Source organism: Solanum dulcamara, chromosome 3 (genome assembly GCF_947179165.1).
Source record: "Solanum dulcamara chromosome 3, daSolDulc1.2, whole genome shotgun sequence".
Lineage (NCBI taxonomy): Eukaryota > Viridiplantae > Streptophyta > Magnoliopsida > Solanales > Solanaceae > Solanum > Solanum dulcamara.
Genome location: NC_077239.1, coordinates 73283060 through 73301789, shown reverse-complemented (window position 1 = coordinate 73301789; position 18730 = coordinate 73283060). Strand labels below are relative to the sequence as shown.

General features: G+C 34.5%; 3 protein-coding genes and 1 non-coding gene across 4 annotated transcripts; 1 reads left to right on the top strand and 3 right to left on the bottom strand.

Annotated features, from left to right (window-relative positions):
• The first annotated feature begins 293 nt into the window (after window positions 1-293).
• Window positions 294-5234, top strand: LOC129882871 (sugar transporter ERD6-like 7). The gene is made up of 18 exons (XM_055957360.1): window positions 294-615; window positions 887-949; window positions 1932-2021; window positions 2110-2169; window positions 2258-2323; window positions 2433-2498; window positions 2790-2865; window positions 2955-3019; window positions 3103-3195; window positions 3301-3381; window positions 3470-3554; window positions 3801-3844; window positions 3940-4002; window positions 4086-4145; window positions 4229-4282; window positions 4407-4466; window positions 4547-4661; window positions 4770-5234. The coding sequence occupies exons 1-18, from the start codon at window positions 424-426 to the stop codon at window positions 4886-4888; spliced, it is 1452 nt and encodes a 483-aa protein (XP_055813335.1). The 5' UTR covers window positions 294-423; the 3' UTR covers window positions 4889-5234.
• A 7135-nt stretch (window positions 5235-12369) lies between these two features.
• LOC129883666 (uncharacterized) lies at window positions 12370-13046 on the bottom strand. The gene has a single exon (XM_055958285.1). The coding sequence runs from the start codon at window positions 13044-13046 to the stop codon at window positions 12561-12563; it is 486 nt and encodes a 161-aa protein (XP_055814260.1). The 3' UTR covers window positions 12370-12560.
• A 1486-nt stretch (window positions 13047-14532) lies between these two features.
• TRNAV-UAC (transfer RNA valine (anticodon UAC)) lies at window positions 14533-14605 on the bottom strand. The gene has a single exon. It is a non-coding gene; the product is annotated as a tRNA-Val (tRNA).
• A 367-nt stretch (window positions 14606-14972) lies between these two features.
• Window positions 14973-18331, bottom strand: LOC129882870 (uncharacterized). The gene is made up of 4 exons (XM_055957359.1): window positions 17188-18331; window positions 15761-15968; window positions 15535-15664; window positions 14973-15457 (listed from the first exon to the last, which is right to left on the bottom strand). The coding sequence occupies exons 1-4, from the start codon at window positions 18066-18068 to the stop codon at window positions 15204-15206; spliced, it is 1473 nt and encodes a 490-aa protein (XP_055813334.1). The 5' UTR covers window positions 18069-18331; the 3' UTR covers window positions 14973-15203.
• Window positions 18332-18730: the final 399 nt, after the last annotated feature.

Below are 18730 nucleotides of genomic sequence, written 5' to 3'. Positions count from 1 at the left end.
TAGCTTTTTAAAATTCTCGCTATAGTTGAGAAATATAGTGTATAAATTTATCTGATTAGATAATATATTTTAAAACTCTTGTATTCTAATTTCTACCGAACACACATATTCCTCATTATAATCCGCCCCCTTTTTCCTAATTAGAAATTACCTAATTACTAATTAGTTTTGTGACTTTAATAAGTTTGACACATCTGTTCTAGAGCTCTGCCAAGTCACTATTGCCACAAAATTTGGGACGTAGATCTAATTTACACTTAGAAAATTAAATTAAATATAAGAAAGGTACCATTTGTAAAATTTCCACAAGCATAAAAAGTACGCATATGATGCTCATCCATAAACTCCCTTCTTTTCTTGATTGCCTCTAAGAAAATCTTCTTACTTTTCTATAGTCTAAGGCAAACAACAAAGAAAAAAAATATGAAGGAAGAAATAGAGCATAGTGAGAAGAGGGTACATGAAGAAATAAGAACTCCTCTTATAATCCAAACAAATAAAAGTGTAAAAGAAGAAGATGTTGAAAATGGATGCTATGAGAAGAAACAAGATAGGTGCATGGTTTACCTTAGCACATTTGTGGCTGTTTGTGGTTCCTTTGCATTTGGATCTTGTGTAAGTTCATCTTTCTTATTAGTCCATTTAAGGTTCTACTGATTCACTCAACTAATAGTCACATGACTTTTGGAGATTATAATTGAGTGATTATCAACTCTATTGTTTCGCTAGTTTAATTAAGTTCTATGCACTTGGTGTTTGTACATAAAAAAAATATTTGTCTATAAGGTAAATTTTTTGGATAAACATTAGTTGATAACGCGATAAAATTGATTACTGATTGTTGTTAGTGTGTATAAATTAAATCTTTCTTTTTCCCCCTTTTCAGGCTGGCTATTCATCACCAACACAATCCGCCATCAGAGAGGATCTTAATTTATCTATAGCAGAGGTTAGTTAGACAAAAGATGTACTCATTCTACCTCGGTTTCAATTTGTTTGTCTTGCTTTTGATTTTAGTACTTTTCAAAATAAATGTTTTTTTTTCTTTTTTTGAAAGAGTATGATTTCTATATATTGGCAGTGTAAAAGAAGTTCTATACGATCAAGTTACAGACGATAACTACATGTAATAATCCATCATAAGTGAGATTAGTAGCCAGGAAAATTAGGCAGATAACATGCTACATTAGTGAAACTACTCGTATGGTGTAAAAATTCTTACTGTTAGTATATATAAGTTAAATCCTTCACTCATTCACTTGGTTAGGTGAGCATTTTTTTAGTTAATATAATCAAGAATGCTCAATTCACCAGCAATCAGCCTGTTGTACTTTTGTGATCAAACTATAAAGAAATGAATTTTGGGTTTAACTCAATCCTAAAAGCTAGTTCACGAGGGAAGAATTGCCCAAGTCCATATCAACAAATAACCAATCCATTCCCTAACCAATGTAGCATTCTACCCACTCTAACACTCCCTTCACGCTCAGGCCTTACTAGAGCGTGGACCTGATGTCCAAACGGAAATGGACCTGTTTCTCATACCATGTAAAGAAATGGATATTGGACTTAAATCAACCCCAAAAGCTAGATCACGAGGAAAGAATTGTCCATATCCATATAAGCAGACCATTAGTCCCTTCCCCAACAGATGTAGGACTCCAACCCACAAGGACTCAAACGATAAAGAACTAGTATTAGGATGGAGTGTTTGTATGGAGTTGGTTAATTTTCTGGAAAGGGTGGCTGTACTAGAGGAAAAGGTTGTACTGGAGGAAAGAACACTAACATGATATCAAGGATCTACATTGATTAGAATTCTCCCCTCCTTAATGGAATATCAATTTTGTCGGAGAAATTTTTGGTATTCTTGACCTGTGCTTTTGTATTGGACCATACATTGAATATGCCCCAACATTTTTCCAATACAGTTCTCGCTCTTTGGTTCAATATTGACATTTGGTGCAATGATTGGAGCAATCACAAGCGGTCCAATCGCTGATTATATTGGTCGTAAAGGGGTAAGCTGAAGAAAATTCTTAAACCAATATCCACCTTAACATATTGTCTTTATACAGCCTGATAATTATGTATGTAACACACAAACAGGCAATGAGAATGTCAAGTGCTTTCTGTGTTGCTGGATGGTTAGCCATTTACTTCGCTCAGGTTTATTACAAGCTCTCTTATCATATTCATGAAAAAGGAATTGCCACGTAGGTCTTACAAACTGATAATTATTTTTTCTATCTTCAAGGGAGCACTTGCTCTGGACATTGGAAGATTGGCAACAGGATACGGAATGGGAGTTTTCTCTTATGTGGTACATTAATCGGTTTCCTAGAGATTTTGTAGTTTTATCAAAATATCCAACTGTAGTATGTTTTCAACCTTCTTGATTCCGACATTTCCCTTGGACAACAACAAATCAGGTGCCGGTATTTATAGCTGAAATTGCACCTAAAGATTTACGAGGAGCTTTGACAACCATAAACCAGGTAAAGTAATAAACTTGCTATATGTTCTCCATACACTTCCTGTATTTATAGTTGATATTATATAGTATTAATAGGATCACTTTTTCTATCATTTAATTATAAGTAGTCTATATCACCATCTCTTTAGCTGAGATAACATGAAAACAATGGGGTTATTTGAGTCTTCACAGAAATGAAGAAAAGCTAAATAGGAAGAAGCATACTATACTATTATTGGGTATGGAGTAGATATTGTTGCTGTTGGCTCTTGATTATCATAGCGTTGACTGTTTGTTACGTCTAAACCTCCAGCTGATGATATGTTGTGGAGTCTCAGTTGCCTTCATTATAGGAACTATGATGACATGGAGGACGTTAGCGTTAACAGGTTTGTTTTTAACATCAAGCTGTATACACAGAAATAACCACAATGAACAATGTATTCAAGGGATAAGACTTTGTTTTACTTTTTTCCAGGATTAATTCCGTGTGCTATTCTCCTTTTCGGTCTCTTTATCATTCCAGAGTCACCTAGGTGGTTGGTGAGTTACAAAAGCAAATGGTTAATAGTTGTTACTGTCAGTAATCAAGAAAATGACATTAACATTTCCACCATATGTAATAGGCAAAAATAGGACATCAAAAGGAGTTTGAACTTGCACTACGTAAACTTCGAGGCAAAGATGCTGACATATCTGAGGAGGCAGCTGAAATCAAGGTACGTTATTCTCGAAAGCTCAAATTTCAGTTTCTTTCATTCTTCGGAAACCATCTAAAACTTTTAAATACTCCCCTAATATTCCATATCTGATCTGCCTGACAGGATTATATAGAAACACTCGAAAAGCTTCCTAAAGTCAACTTGCTTGATTTGTTTCAAAGAAGATACTCGAGCTCACTCATAGTAAAATTCCTTTTCCATACATTTTTTTTCGACATTCTGGTAGCTGAAACTGTTGGTTAATTTATATTTATGATAAATCTATGGACAGGTGGGAATTGGACTTATGGTGTTTCAACAGTTTGGTGGAATCAATGGAATCTGTTTCTACACCGGTAGCATATTTGAGTCCTCAGGTAGCAATCCCTCATTGTCAAATATCATTTTACACACGCGACAAGAAACATAGGACATTCAATATTGTAATAATGCTTAGGAACTTGAAACCTCACTAACCTCCTTAGACTACTTTCTTCGCCATTGGTATGTATATACTCAAGTTAAGTTTGTACGCCTGTAAAATACAAAATCTCATTTCATTTCCCTTTACCTCAATAATTTGAAGCAAAGAACTCCGTGTTGAATGATAAAGTTATTTGCAGGGTTCCCCTCTGATATCGGAACTATAATCTATGCAATTATACAGGTTTCAACTCTTACTCTCTCAGTTCTCTATGTATGCTAGATTCCCTCCTAAGGTTTGGTGTTATAACGGATAATTCACTTTATTTTCTTCATCAGGTTCCCATCACCGCATTGGGTGCAGCCTTAATTGACAGGGCTGGAAGAAAACCTCTTTTATTGGTATATCTCGAAAAAGAAAGCTATTTTCTAGAGGATATTACACGTTGCATTCACAGAATATAATGATAGCGATATCTTTGCAGGTTTCTGGAACAGGACTTGTCATAGGTTGTATACTAACAGGAGTCTCATTCTATCTGAAGGTCAGCATTAAAACCGAAACTGCTTAAAATTCTTAGCATGTCTCTTGAACATTTTGACAAAAAAATAAAATTATTTGGACCAGGGACACGAAATTGCAATAAAGGCAGCGCCGATACTTGCTGTAACAGGCATACTGGTACCATTACCTATTCTTTCTAACATTGTCCTCCGCACAATATCTTACCCCGATCCCCGATCTGAAAAAAAAAAAACATAGAGATTTTCGTTCTAGTTTATCTAATACTTGTTCTCAAATGCAGGTCTATATCGGTTCCTTTTCAGTAGGAATGGGAGCAGTTCCGTGGGTTGTGATGTCAGAGGTATGTAAATCTATACTATCCTGAATCCTCCAATTAACATTCTCGAGACATTTTGAGTTTAAGAATTGCCTTTTGTGCAGATATATCCTATCAATATTAAAGGTGCTGCTGGGAGCCTTGCAACACTAGTGAATTGGTTCGGAGCATGGGCGTGCTCCTACACTTTTAACTTCCTCATGACCTGGAATTCTTTCGGTAAGCAGTCATCAGAAGATATCATTTCTAAAGTAAGGCAAAAAATGAGAATCGTGCAAAAAAAACTAAATAAGATTTTTCAACTCACATTAGTTTCACTGTTTGCAGGTACTTTCATTCTGTATGCTGCAGTCAATGCACTTTCCATTTTGTTTGTGATAAAGGTAGTACCTGAAACCAAAGGAAGAACTTTGGAACAAATTCAGGCTGCTATTAATGCATCATAAAATTCTACCTCAGCGCTTCGGTTCATCATGAAATTTACTCCATCAAATAGCCAGAGGAGTTGCCAGGACAGTATGCGTGCTGCCGGTTGAAACTACATTTGAGTGTTTGTTGCATCATGGATCACATTTTCCAATTTTTTTTTAGGTATGAACACTGTTAATTGATGAAGGAAAAGGGTAGAGTGACCTGTTCCAGTACCTTTTTTTGTCCTCTTTAAATTGTGGGAAGAGCATCATTTAGTTAGTCAAGAAAAGCTTTTCTCCTCATTGATTTATCTTTAAGAAATAGCATTGTGCTTGCAAGGGCGTTCAAACTCTTACTTGGATCCAATTTGAAACACACTTACATGAGAGGCATGATACCGTTATTGTTTATCTGGAAAATGGTACAATGGAATTTGACGGTCCGTGAGTGAGATTGATCTTGTGAATGAAATAAATCACATCAATAATAAGAGACAATGAATAGAAAGTAAGAAAGTAATCAAGTCGTTATTATGAAGTGAGAAGCTGGGAGCTTTTGCTTAAAAAGAAATGTATGCATAAATGAGTGTGTATCGAAAAATAACATTGATGCTAAATGGATTATTTATAGATGACAAATTAGGTAACTAAATAGGATTTGGACCCCTCGTAATCATATATAGTGGTCCACTTGAGTATAACTATTCGGTTGCGTATCATATATTTTGTGCGAGTCAACTGTAAAAAAACAAAATCTAAATTATATCTATTTTTTGAATTTCATGTCTAAATTATAGGGATGTACAAAAATCAAATCGATCAATAAATTAAACCGAAAAAATATTATTGGGTTATTGCTAGTATGTTATTGGGTTAACGAGTTTTTAATGGTTTTATAAAAAAAAATATCGGTTTAACGATTCGGTTTCGGTTTTTATTATTGAGGTAAATCGATAAACCATTAAGACAATAGTAATTTACTACTTTAACCTTCATAAATATTAAATATTAACCTAACTAGACACTATATGTCTATATCACTACTACTTCACACTGCGTTTGTCCTTACTCTTTTTTCAAAACCTAAAGATTAGTTTGTTATTGTAGCTTTTGCAAGTTCGTAAACATCTCTAATTTGATTAACATCAAAAATTTCATATTATGTTTTGGATGTAACATGTAATTGATGTAGCTTTCGTACTACATCTGTTGTTATTGATGCAACTTCTCATTATCTTTCTTCTTTCACTATATCAAAGCATTTACAATTGATTTGCTTGTTTCACTACATGGCGTCAAATTGTTAGAGAAGTGCGAAGTCATATATTTATTTATGACTATTTTATCGAAAATCGAACCGTTAACGATCAAAAACCGATAAAAATATCTTATTAGTTTGTTATTGATTTAGCGTATATATTTAAAAATCGATAATACATAAAATCGAACCAACCGATGCACACTCCTACTAAATTATTGAGAGTCTGAGTTTCATACATAAACTAATCACTCATTAGTTCATTGGTGTGTGTAATACATTCTCTGTTTTATTGAGAAGAAAAATTCTAACCATTTTTCTTACCCAACTCTACCACCTCCTCCCCCTATACCCACCCCCACAACCACCCACTCCTTCTCAAAATTGTTTTAGATATTATTTTATTTTTAAAAAAAAATCTACTCTACCCCATCTAACCCTTCACTCCCAATTTTTTATTTTATTTTTTATATTTTTCTCTTTTTGTGTTAGATATATACATATATTTTTAGAAAAATATTTCTTTTCTGTTTTCGTACCGAATATAACGGAAATTAAAATTTTATTTTTTAAAAAGAAATCTATAAAAAAAAAATTAAAATAAAAATAAATAAAAATTGGGGGGGGAGGTGGTAGAGTAGGGTAAAAATGTTTTAAATTTTATTTTAAAAAAAATTAATTTCTTTTTTTTGGGGATAGTGATACTTTAATTTTTAACTTTTAACTAATACTAATAATTTATTTATTTATTGTCAAAGTGAAATATTTTGTCCATGTAGAGTGTCATGTGATAATTTTTTAAAATAAAAGAGAGTTTGTAGTACACACACCATCAAAAGAGTGTAATAAGAGTGAGAGGTATGTTTCTCAAACTAATGAGTGATAGTTTATGTATGAAACTTACACTCCTAATAGTTTTGATGTAAAATTCAAAAAGAGAAGATAGTTTAAATGTGTATTTGACACTTAACTTTTGTGCTATTTCACTTCAAATATCTCTCCAACTAATTTTTCTCTTCTTCCTCTGAAGAATAACAAGTTTCAAGTATAGTACAAAAACTAATTAAATGATAGTGTTAGAATATATAATTATATATATTTAGCTCCTAATATAGAGATATTTAGTTTATTTAGTTTCTAATATAGAGATATTTAGTTTTCTTATTTATAGCCTAATTATACTCTTGTATTTGTGTATATAAACTATTGAGGTTAATGAAATAAATCAATGGATTAATCTTTTTCATGGTATCAGATTTCTAGGGCACGATCCGACCTTCTTCTTCTTCTAGGGTATCAAGCCCGTTCGATGCTCACTCTTGAGGAGGTTGGCGGTGCTAAGAAAGCGTCCCAAAGCTCCTCCGCTGCCTTAATTACTCGCTCGTCCGAGGGTCCTCCTGATGTTCCCGATAATTTCTCTTCCAACCGCAATTTTAATGGTGGGAAGAAGAACCACAACCAAAGTAATAATGGAGGAAAATATCGTGGCAACAACGGTGGTCGTGGAGGAGGCAAAGGAGCTGCTAGCAGCAGCGATAATATAGGCGTGGTGGTCAGTTGGGAGGCGGCAACAACCGCGGTACTAGACAGCAGTCAGCAGGGCAGAACCCTTCGCCCTATTCTCCATGGGCTGACGGGCAGCAGTGGCTGTGGATGGCATCATGGGGTCCTTGGGCTATACCATCGTATCTATATCCTTCAACTTCTTGGTCCCGACCCAATTATAGATAGCAGCAACCACCACGAGCGGGTGTTCTTGGCCCCCGACCTCAGCAGGTCTATACGATAGCCCCTACTCCTACGGATATTGAAACTGCCATGCATACTCTTGGTATCACTCCTCCGGATGTAAATTGGTGCATGAACACCGGTGCCATTTCTCACATGACATCCACGCAAGGTAACCTCACGTCTTATTTTAATAAGAGCAATAAACATGGTATAATTATTAGTAATGGTTAATCAATTCCAATTCATGGGTATGGTCACACGACTTTGTCTTTCCTGTGTCCTTTCTTGCACTTAAACAATGTTCTTCATTCCCCTCACCTAGTTAAAAATTAGGTGTTCATCCGCAAATTTACCACTGATAACTCTGTCTCTGCTAATTTTGATCCCTTTGGATTTTATGTGAAGGATTTTCAGACGGAGAGGCTGGTAATGAGGTGTAATAGTCGGGGAGAGCTTTATCTGATCACCAATCTGGTCACTTTACCATTTAATTTTGCTACTTTGACACCATCTCTTTGGCATGTTCGTTTGGGTCACCAGGGAGCACCTGTGTTGAATTCCCTTAGGAAAATTAAATTGATTGATTGTAATCCAAGTAGAGATATTCGTATTTGTCATTCTTGTCCGCTTGGAAAACATGTTAAGTTGCCATTTTATGCTTCGAATTCTAGCACTCTTATGCCATTTGATATTATATATAGTGATCTTTGGACATCACCCGTTTTGAATTCCTCAGGTCATCGATATTATGTCTTATTTATGGATGATTATTCTAAATTTTTGTGGACGTTTCTTTTATCGCACAAATCATAAATCTTTTCCACATTTTTAACTTTCAAGACATTTATTCGAACTCACTTTGAGCGGGACATCAAGAATATTCAATGTGATAATGGCAAGAAATTTGATAATGGCCCCTTTTGGGACTTCTGTAGAGCTAATGGTCTGTCATTTCGATTGTCATGTCCTCACACATCTCCTCAAAACGAGAAAGCCAAAAGATAAATCTGTATGATTAATAACATTGTTCGTACCTTATTGGCCCATGCTTCCCTTCCTCCTTACTTTTGGCATCATGCTTTGTAAATGGCAACTTATCTTCTCAACATTCTTTCTCATAAACTGGTAAACTATCAATCCCCTGTTCGCATTCTTTATCGGAAGGATCCCTCTTATTCCCATCTTCGTGTATTTGGGTGTTTATGTTATCCTCTCATACACTCCACACTCATAAACAAACTTCAACCCCGATCAACTCTGTGTGTTTTTTTGGGATATCTATCACATCATCGTGAGTATAAATATTTTGATTTGTTATCTAGAAAAATCATCATTAGCCGTCACATAATATTTAATGAGACGCAATTTCCTTTTTTCAAGTTACATATTCCTTAAAATCACACATACCAATTTTTAGACAATAGACTATCTCTCCATGTGGTTCGTCATCTCACTACCTCCACAAACTCGCCGGATCACCCCATTTCTCCCGCACCGCTGCCCATCCCATCATTCCCAGCCAGCAGCTCTGCCCCCTCACCTGGACAGATCGCTCTTTCGCTGCCTGCTAGGTCGGCCCCAGCGTCTTCTTCCGCTCTCCCACCTAGCTCTCCTTCTCTACCCACTCTCGTATCTCCCTCTAGCTACCCACCGGTCTTTTTACTAGGAGTCAACATGGGATCTATAAGCCTAAGAGGTCCTTCAACCTTCTTACATCCATCTCGAATTTTCCTCTACCCCGTAATCTTGTGTCTGCTCTTCATAATCCGAATTGGAAATTGGCTATGGATGATGAATGTAATGTTATTCAAAATAAGATGTGGAAATTGGTGCCCCGTCCTCTAAATATTGATGTTATTCGGTGTATGTGGATTTTTGCTCATAAAGAAAAATCTGATGGTTCGTTTGAGCGACATAAAGCTCGTCTTGTAGGTGATGGTAAAACCCAACTGGTTGGCATGGATTGTGGTGAGACATTTAGTCCAGTTGTCAAATCGGCGACTATTTGTTCGGTTCTTAGTTTGGCTCTCTCCAAGGCATGGCCGATTCATCAACTTAGCGTCAAAAATGCTTTCTTACATAGAGAACTCAAGGAGACTATTTACATGTATCGACTTTTGGGCTATCAGGATCCTGATAGACCTAATAATATGTGTTTGCTGAAGAAATCTCTTTATGGGATGAAACAAGCTCCGCGGGCTTGGTATAAGTGATTTGCTGATTATGTCTGTACCCTTAGGTTTTCTCACAGTAATACCGATCATTCCTTGCTTTTTTGTCGTCAAGGTACTTCTATGGATTATCTTTTATTGTATGTCGACGATATTATTTTAACTACTTCCTCTGATGCGCTCTGCCGGTCTATCATATCGCTTCTTAGCTCCGAATTTGCTATGAAGGATTTGGGCCCGTTGAGTTATTTCTTGGGCATTGTTGTCACTCGTCATACAAGTGGCTTATTTTTATCATAGAGAAAGTATGCGGCCGAGATCATTGACCGAGCTGGCATGTCATCGTGTAAGACATCTCCTACTCCGATTTCTCCAAAACCAAAGTTCGAGGCTACTACGAGCATACCGTTTGAGGACCCATCTCTTTAACGGAGTCTTGTAGGGGCACTGCAATACCTCACATTCACGAGACCGAATATTACTTATGTTGTGCAACAGGCATGCTTATTCATGCATGACCTACGAGATGGGCACATAACACTCTCAAGCGCATCGTGCACTACCTACAAGGTACTTTGGATTATAGTCTTCACCTTTATCCCTCTTCCACAATCACTCTTGTCTCGTATACTGATATTGATTGGGGTGGGTGCCCTGATACACGACGTTCGACTTTGGGTTATTGTGTCTTTATGGGTGATAACTTGATCTCATGGTCCGCCAAACGTCAAGCTACTTTGTCTCATTCAAGTGCAGAGGCAGAATACCGAGGGGTTGCCAATGTGGTTTCTGAGTCGTGTTGGTTGCGAAACTTGCTTTTGGAACTTCATTGTCCTATTCCACGGGCTACTTTGATTTACTGTGATAATGTTAGTGACATTTATCTGGCTGGTAATTCTGTTCAGCATCAACGCACTAAGAACATTGAGATGGATATACATTTTGTACGGGAAAAGATGGCTTATGGCCAGATTCAAGTGTTACATGTCCCCTCTCATTATCAGATTACAGATATTTTCACCCAAGGTCTTCTGTTGGTGTTATTTGAGGATTTTCGGGACATTCTTAGCATTCGGCAACCTCCCGCTTCGACTGCAGGGGTGTGTTAGAATATATGAAAATATATTCTGACAGATTGTAACAGATTGCATATATTTAGTTCCTAATATAGAGATATTTAGTTTATTTAGTTCATAATATAGAGATATTTAGTTTCCTTAATTATAGCCTAATTATACTCTTGCATTTGTGTATATAAACTATTGAGGTTAATAAAATAAATCAAGGGATTAATCTCTTTCAGATAGATAGCTGGTTGGACGTTGTTTAATATATACTCAGAAATTATGAAGTATTTACTATTTAATTAGAGTTTCAAAAATTACAAAGTAACTAATATATAGTTAGAATTAATTATGTGATTCCAGTTTCAAAATCATTCAACCAATTCAAGTAATATTTTTGATAAACAATCTCTTCTAGCTAGTAATTAATATTTTTTTTTTAGCTTTAGTATGATCTGAATTTACCTCTAAACCTCGCAGTTCTTTGGCAAATTAGGCAGGTTCCTATTGTGAAGTTTATCAATACTAATTACAAGTTAAATAATTTTAAAAACGGGATATAACTTAAATAACATGAAAAATATATATTGGTGGTCCTGAAATATTAACAAAATAATACATCCATATAAATATCAAAAAATAAAACTTATCATATTAGAATTATTAAAAAATACTACTAAATTTATCCAATCTGGAATGAGTTGAGCCTGATTTCTAAATAGTAGAATTAATTAGATGCATTAAATAAAATTACAGTTAAATATATACAACAAAATGAAACTGAGCAAAAGAAATAATTTTTGGTAAAAGTCATTTTTAGCCTGTTGGGTAAAATTCTTTAATGGATCAAGTAACCAAAAAAATGGAAAATTAGGGACATCAAATGCAAATTCCCCATCCAATGCACCTCACCAAATACGTAATCACATTCAATATTTACGCCAAATCATCTTTTATTATTACTCATTTGTTATTAATTAATACTTCATATATGTTCCATTTCATGTTTTAAAAAAATCAATCTTCTTCAAAAAAAAATTTAACTTCATTTTATTTTTACCAACATTATTTTATAGACATTTTAAATCTCAAAACATAAAATCACAAATTTCAAATTCCAAAAATCCATTTTTTTTTTCAAATTTCATATTCAATCAAACAAATTCCCGTATAATAAAATTGAAAGATGTACTATAGTATATATTTTCACCTTATTATATTACTTAATTATTCTAAATCAATATATTTTTCCATAAACACAATAAGATCATCATTCATCTAAAAGAAACAAGATCGCCATAAAATCTTTTTGATTTTTTTTTCTTTTGCATGCCACACACATTTACATTTATTCTTCATGCAGGATCCAAATAGAACGAAATTACTAAACTACCCTCACTATCAGTTCTATCACTATATCAACACAAATATTCACTATAACTGCCATTTTCAAGATTTTTCTTGTTTCTACTGTTCTTGTATTATTATTCCTCCTTACCAGAAGAAGAAGAAGAAGAAGAACAATCTGTTTTTCCATCGATGAACTTTATTCTGACTCGGCCATCACTTTCTTCATGATCTGCACCTGGAGGTGTACGTTCAACAATAACCTCCGGACGAGTGTTTTTCACGCTTGAAATCTGTAACCGTCCGTTTTCCCGCACTTTTTCTAGATTAAATCTGGGCCGTCCACTCTCATACAAACTTGATAGAAGTGGCGGGAAATCTCTAACTGCTGCATTAGTAGTAGATTTTATTTCCTCTTTGGCATTTGTATTTGATCTTGATCTTGATCTTCGTTCCGCTGCCTCTACTATTTCATCGAAAATGCATTTTGATTTCTCGTTAAAGCTCTCAAATCCTAGGCTCTCTGTCAATATATCTAATGAAATGTTGGGTACAAGTCGTTTATTATAATCATCAATGGAGTCTGATGACTCGATAGACTTGCCTTTGTTTTTGTTCGCCATAGATTGAAATGAATTAGAGAATTTGTATACTGAAATGGACAGATTCTCTAAATTACTAGTAATTGATCGATCGATGAAAAAAAAAAGTAAGAAAGAAAGCGGGGAGATCGAACTAGTTTTGCATGGAAATTGAAATGTTCTTGTAATTTGTTATTTTCCATACGAATGAGAAATCATTGAATTGGAACTATTTAAGAAGCTCAAAACAATTAGAGCGCGCAGCTAACTGAAAACAAAAAGATTTTACTGTAGCTAATTAAGTCATTTTAACTGTTATTACCGTTTCAGTTATAACTTTTTACCGTCTATAGATTGTGTGGGCTCAACTGTGAACTTGTTATTTATTTTTAATTTAATTTGCTGTAATTGAAGAACAGTTTAGTTATTGGTAGCTGGGAATTACTACTCTTTTAGCAATGCATTTCTCATGTGGGGTTTTGGATTGTTTAATAAGTATTATTTATATAAATTAACATAAAGTTTAACAAAATAAATAGGATTTTTGATTAATGTTATGATCTTAAACTAAACATTTATAAAATGTGTGTATCGACATATTTTTTAATATTGTGGTCTTAAAAATATTATATGAAAAGTTTGAATTGAAGAGTCGCAAATATTCTTTTTAAAACAGAATGAAATAAAAAGTAAGAGTATGACTAGAAGATGGCAAATCTAACGCGAAATGAATGACTCGCTCAATTCATTCATTTATTTATTCAATCTATTTTGATAGTCTATTTCAACCTATTTAAAGTTGGGTTAATTTGTGCATATGTAGTAGATTTTCTTAAAATTTTGTTTGATCATTATATATAGTCTTGATAAAAGAAAAAAAGTTTTATTAATTTTATTTGTTATTTGAAGAAATAAGAACTTAGTAAGTGTTATTTAGGGGATTAGATTATAACTCCTTGTTTAGCTTATTTCAATTCAAATAATCTTTTGAACAGATTAATTAATATTCTCTTTTCTTTATTAACTTAACTCATTTTAATTCATGCGAATCAACTTACCCCATTTGACTTATAAACCCCAGCTTACAGATCAAACTAATGGAAAAACTCAATGGCATATATGATTTTACTCATTCAATGGCATATAAAATAAACTAAGAACACAAAGTCACAAACGATATTCACTTATATACATGGCGTCTGGCAATATATGTAAAAAAAATAAATAATAATACTATAGTTAAATTTTTTAATTTTTTGGGAAATAAATTTTCTTCATAGGTCAGTGTCTTCACTGCTGAATCTCCATAGCACTTAGGTTACTGATGAGTTTCTTTGGCAGTGTTGCTTTGTGTGTCTCTTCTTTGAAGATTTGTGAGGACCTGTGAATGTCCTCACAAAAAAAAAATGTGAATGTCACTGTACAAAATTTGTCAATCATCAAAAACTTCAAAAGATGAATAATGAATTTACGAAAAATCTTCTTTTTAAAATCATGTGATCATCAACATTTAAAAGATCAGCAATAGTGTTGCTGCCCAGGATCGAACTGGGGACCTTTAGTGTGTAAGACTAACGTGATAACCACTACACCACAGCAACTTACGGTTTATCCTCTAGAATAGTTAGATTTATTACTTCTACATAACTAACTCGAGTAAACAAGTATAAACTAGGTAGGTAATTCTTCATTGTAAGCACACTGTCGTGATTAGGTGAGGATCAATATCCAATAATGTAATATGTGGATTCACTTAAATTTAATAAGTTTTTGTCGAGACCCTGTATATGTATCCACTAAAGTTTTATAAATAATGACTTTCTATCGAGTTGTTATTGTAGGTATTAACTATAGGTTGTTATAGGAAGTCATAAACTTCAAATCTTGGATTCGCCTCAGGCTAGCTTAACCTAAAGAAACAGAACAAATTCATCAAGCTGGACCAGCACATTTAGCTCTTATAGTTAAGCTCAAACTGCTTTAGATAAATTGTTCAATCACAAGATCTGTCATATAAATTATGTCTATCTGTTCCTTTTACATCTTCCTTTATAAAGCAAGGTGCAATGAGGTGGAAACAACACTTTCCCCACCCTAAAAGATTTCTCAAAGAGATCTTTTTTTACAAAGAACAGAGAAGAAAGCAAAAAGCCATAAATCAATCACAATAATTAACAATCTGCCTATGTTTTCACGTGTCTATTTCCATATACCCTTGTTTGGATTTGAATGAGTAATTCTGACTACTTTATGTTTTGAATCCCGCCTTTTCTTGTTGACGTAGTGGTGAGAATCTGTATCTACTTTTACCATATCAACTTTCACTATGTGGTGATCAGAAGTTCCTTTCGAGGAGAAAACCGAGTATGATCCTGGAACAAACTTGTACGGTGAATCAGATGATGAGAGTACGTAATCCACTCGAGTTCCATACTTGCACGTTCCTTGCACGCCTGTACAATTTTAACAAGATTTGAGCCAACAATACAAAAAGATCGTCATATAAATTGAAACAGAAGGAATATCTTACTCTGTCCTTTGGCGATCATTACAACAGACTCGCATTCACCAGCAAAATCCTTAGCATCAGTATATTCTTTACTCTTCAAATACTTCATTACTTCGACTTTTGGTATTGGCTTTCCCATCTCTTCATAATACTGGAAAACGATGATTCAAACAGAATGAGGAAAGAAGCAAACACTATATACGATTTAATTTTCCTTTTTCCAAATGGGATTTAGGATTGTATATACCTTTACAATTTCTGTCCATCTTTCTGGAGAGTAATCTGTTTCGTCAAGAGAATTTAGACCCCCGGCTAAAATGTGTGGCTTATCAGATGATTGGATTATTGCATTTATCTGCTTCATTCGCCAATTTTCATCCAAGTGATCAAGGTGCGTGCAGTAGAAATTTAATTCTCCAACTCGAGGAACATCAATTGTTGCCTTTAGAACATTTCTGCATTCACATAAAAGATTAACATCCTTTCATTAGATGCAATAGTCTCTTTATACTTCGCGCTATGGTACTGTGCTTCTCTTGTAAAATTTGAATCAAGTGCTTATGTACATCTTGACAAACGAACTACCATAATTGCATATTACTGCATGAATACAGAATACTACCCTTAGATCCGCGCAAAATGAACAGTTAAACTAAACCACTTACAAAAAAAAAGGCCTAATACATAAACAGACACTCAAACTCGGCCTCAACTGATTTATAAACACTCTAACTTTGAGTATGCACTTCTACACACCTCAATTCGTCTCCATAGTGTCAAGCTGTCAGTTGAAAACTCCAAGTTACAAAGTGATCATCTAGACACCTATAAATATGTATGAGCCAAGTCAGCGTTGGGTGTCCACGAGACACAACGGGGACGAGTTGGATTGTTTAGTCCAATTGAGATCAAGTTGAAGTGGAGTGACTTGCCAGTTAAAGCCAAATTTGAGTGTTTGTATATATATTATGCCAAAAAACAAACTAGTAATTTTGACATACATATTTCATAAGAAAAATATAAAATTTACCAGAGGTTTAAGACCAGATAATTGAACTTAGTGAGTTACTGTATTTGATTTTTAAAAACTATGAATTTTCTGTTACTTTATTGGGATACTATACTTCATAAGTAATAAAAATACTCTCAGAGCACTAAATTACAACAATAACAACATCATACCCAGTGAAATCCCACTAAGTGGAGTCTGGGGAGGTAGAGTGTACACGGATCTTACCACGCTAAATTAGCTGGTTAGAATTTCTATATTTGCTTAAACTTTTGGCTTAGATGATTAATCTTTCTGTAACTTTATTAATTCATTTAATTTTTGCTTTAGGTTGGCATAAGTTTGTCAAGACATAGAAAATACAGCAAGGTACAACATGTATGACACATAAAGTACTTTTGTGAATTAAATATGAAGTAAACTAATTACAAAGTTCCTGCAGCATAAGGTGCAGAAAGTATCTACCATGAAAAATCTGTTTGTGGGGAATACTAAAAAGTGACAATGGTGCTTTCTGTAGTTTCAGCCTCGGCAAATTTGTAATTTATTTGACAAAAAAGAAAAGAAGAGAAACATAATTCATTAAGGGTTTGTACTGACGATTAATACGATCACATCACGTTTAAAGTAATCACATATAAATTTCGATAAGCATTAATTAGTACCTGAAATCGGAGTCATCAAAGATCTTTTGGATATTCCAAGACTTAATTGGCCATTTTGACATAATAGCATTACCATATTCAGGTGCCCAACTCTCTGCAAAAACATAATTCATCCCTAAAGCAACAGCCAAATCCGATAATGGCTTCATACCCTTTTCCTCCTCTGCTTTAACATCTTGCAAAGCCAAAATATCCGCATTCAATTCTCTCAAAACTTCAAGAACACTTCTCGTGATTCTATAGCTCTGACAATCAATCCGAGGCATACTCACAGTAGACCTTAAAGGAGCTTTTCCTCTACATATACCACTCCCCGAAAATCTCTCATTATCACATCCCAAAATCCTCAATTGCCCACTTTTCTTTAGAGATATTTCATTATCTGGTAAATTAATCGAAACCCTTAACTTCGATTTCGAGAAACTTTGCCTTTTTAACAGAAGAGTAGTATCGGTTTCTTTTGTGGGATGAACAGGAGATTGTTTAAGTATACTCTTAGGATGATCATTTGCTGATTTAGCTCTGAAATTATAGTAAGCACTCAACTTATTAGCTTTTCCAAATTCGTCATTTTCAAAATCAAAACTAGCTGATCTGTCAGTACAATTCTTCGGGAGTGCTGGTGCCATGGAGAAGAGGGCAGCATTAAATGTAGCTACACGTATTGTACGTCCGGTTTTAGAACGACTCAATTCACCATTGCTGGGATGAATTGCTGCAGACCCATTTGCAATTGATGGATCAATTTGGGAATGAGACCGAGAATTCGATTTTCCGAGATGTTTCACAGTAATCTTGATTTTGCTTTTCGAACGGCGGCGCATGGGCCACCGGAGACCAAAACAGAGGCGCTTAAGCTTTTCGTTGAGGACTTTTAGCATGACTTAGAAATGGGATTTAACAGAAATGATTGACTGAAGAAAAGAGTGACACACCTTAATATAAGTATTGAGGGCAGCGGGATGAATATGATTTCTTAATTAGTTGAATCGGTAAATTTTGAAATTAGGAAAATTTGGTTATGAGTAGAGTTAGAGGACTAGAAGGAGTCTCATGGAGAATGGTTTGATGACACGTGGCAGTTGTTTTTGAGGGGATTTCTGTTTGATCATATAAAATTTTCTGTTTTCTGATTGTAGAGAACAATAATATTATTTTCACTCGGTGTTTGATATCTGTGTTAAAGTATAATTATTTTAAATTCACATTGGGTAGAGCCCCATTTGAAGATAGCGCTTCCTATTAAGAATTTTTTCATATCAGAATTCGATTCTAAAATCTCTGATTAAAACAAAAATAGTCTCATCCACTATATCAGATCCGTTCTTATAGAAAAAACAAGTTGTGAAAAGGCAAATGGCAATGTTTCTTTAAGGAGAGAGAGGTGGGGGTGGCTAACTGCCCACAAGAGGATAGGTGCGTGGGTGGGTGCGAGGCAGGGAGTTTATTGGACAGAAGAGATATGTCTCTTTAGACTTTTGATTAAAGAATTCATGAATATATAAAACAATAATGATTAGAAAAAGGTACTGAAAAACTCAAC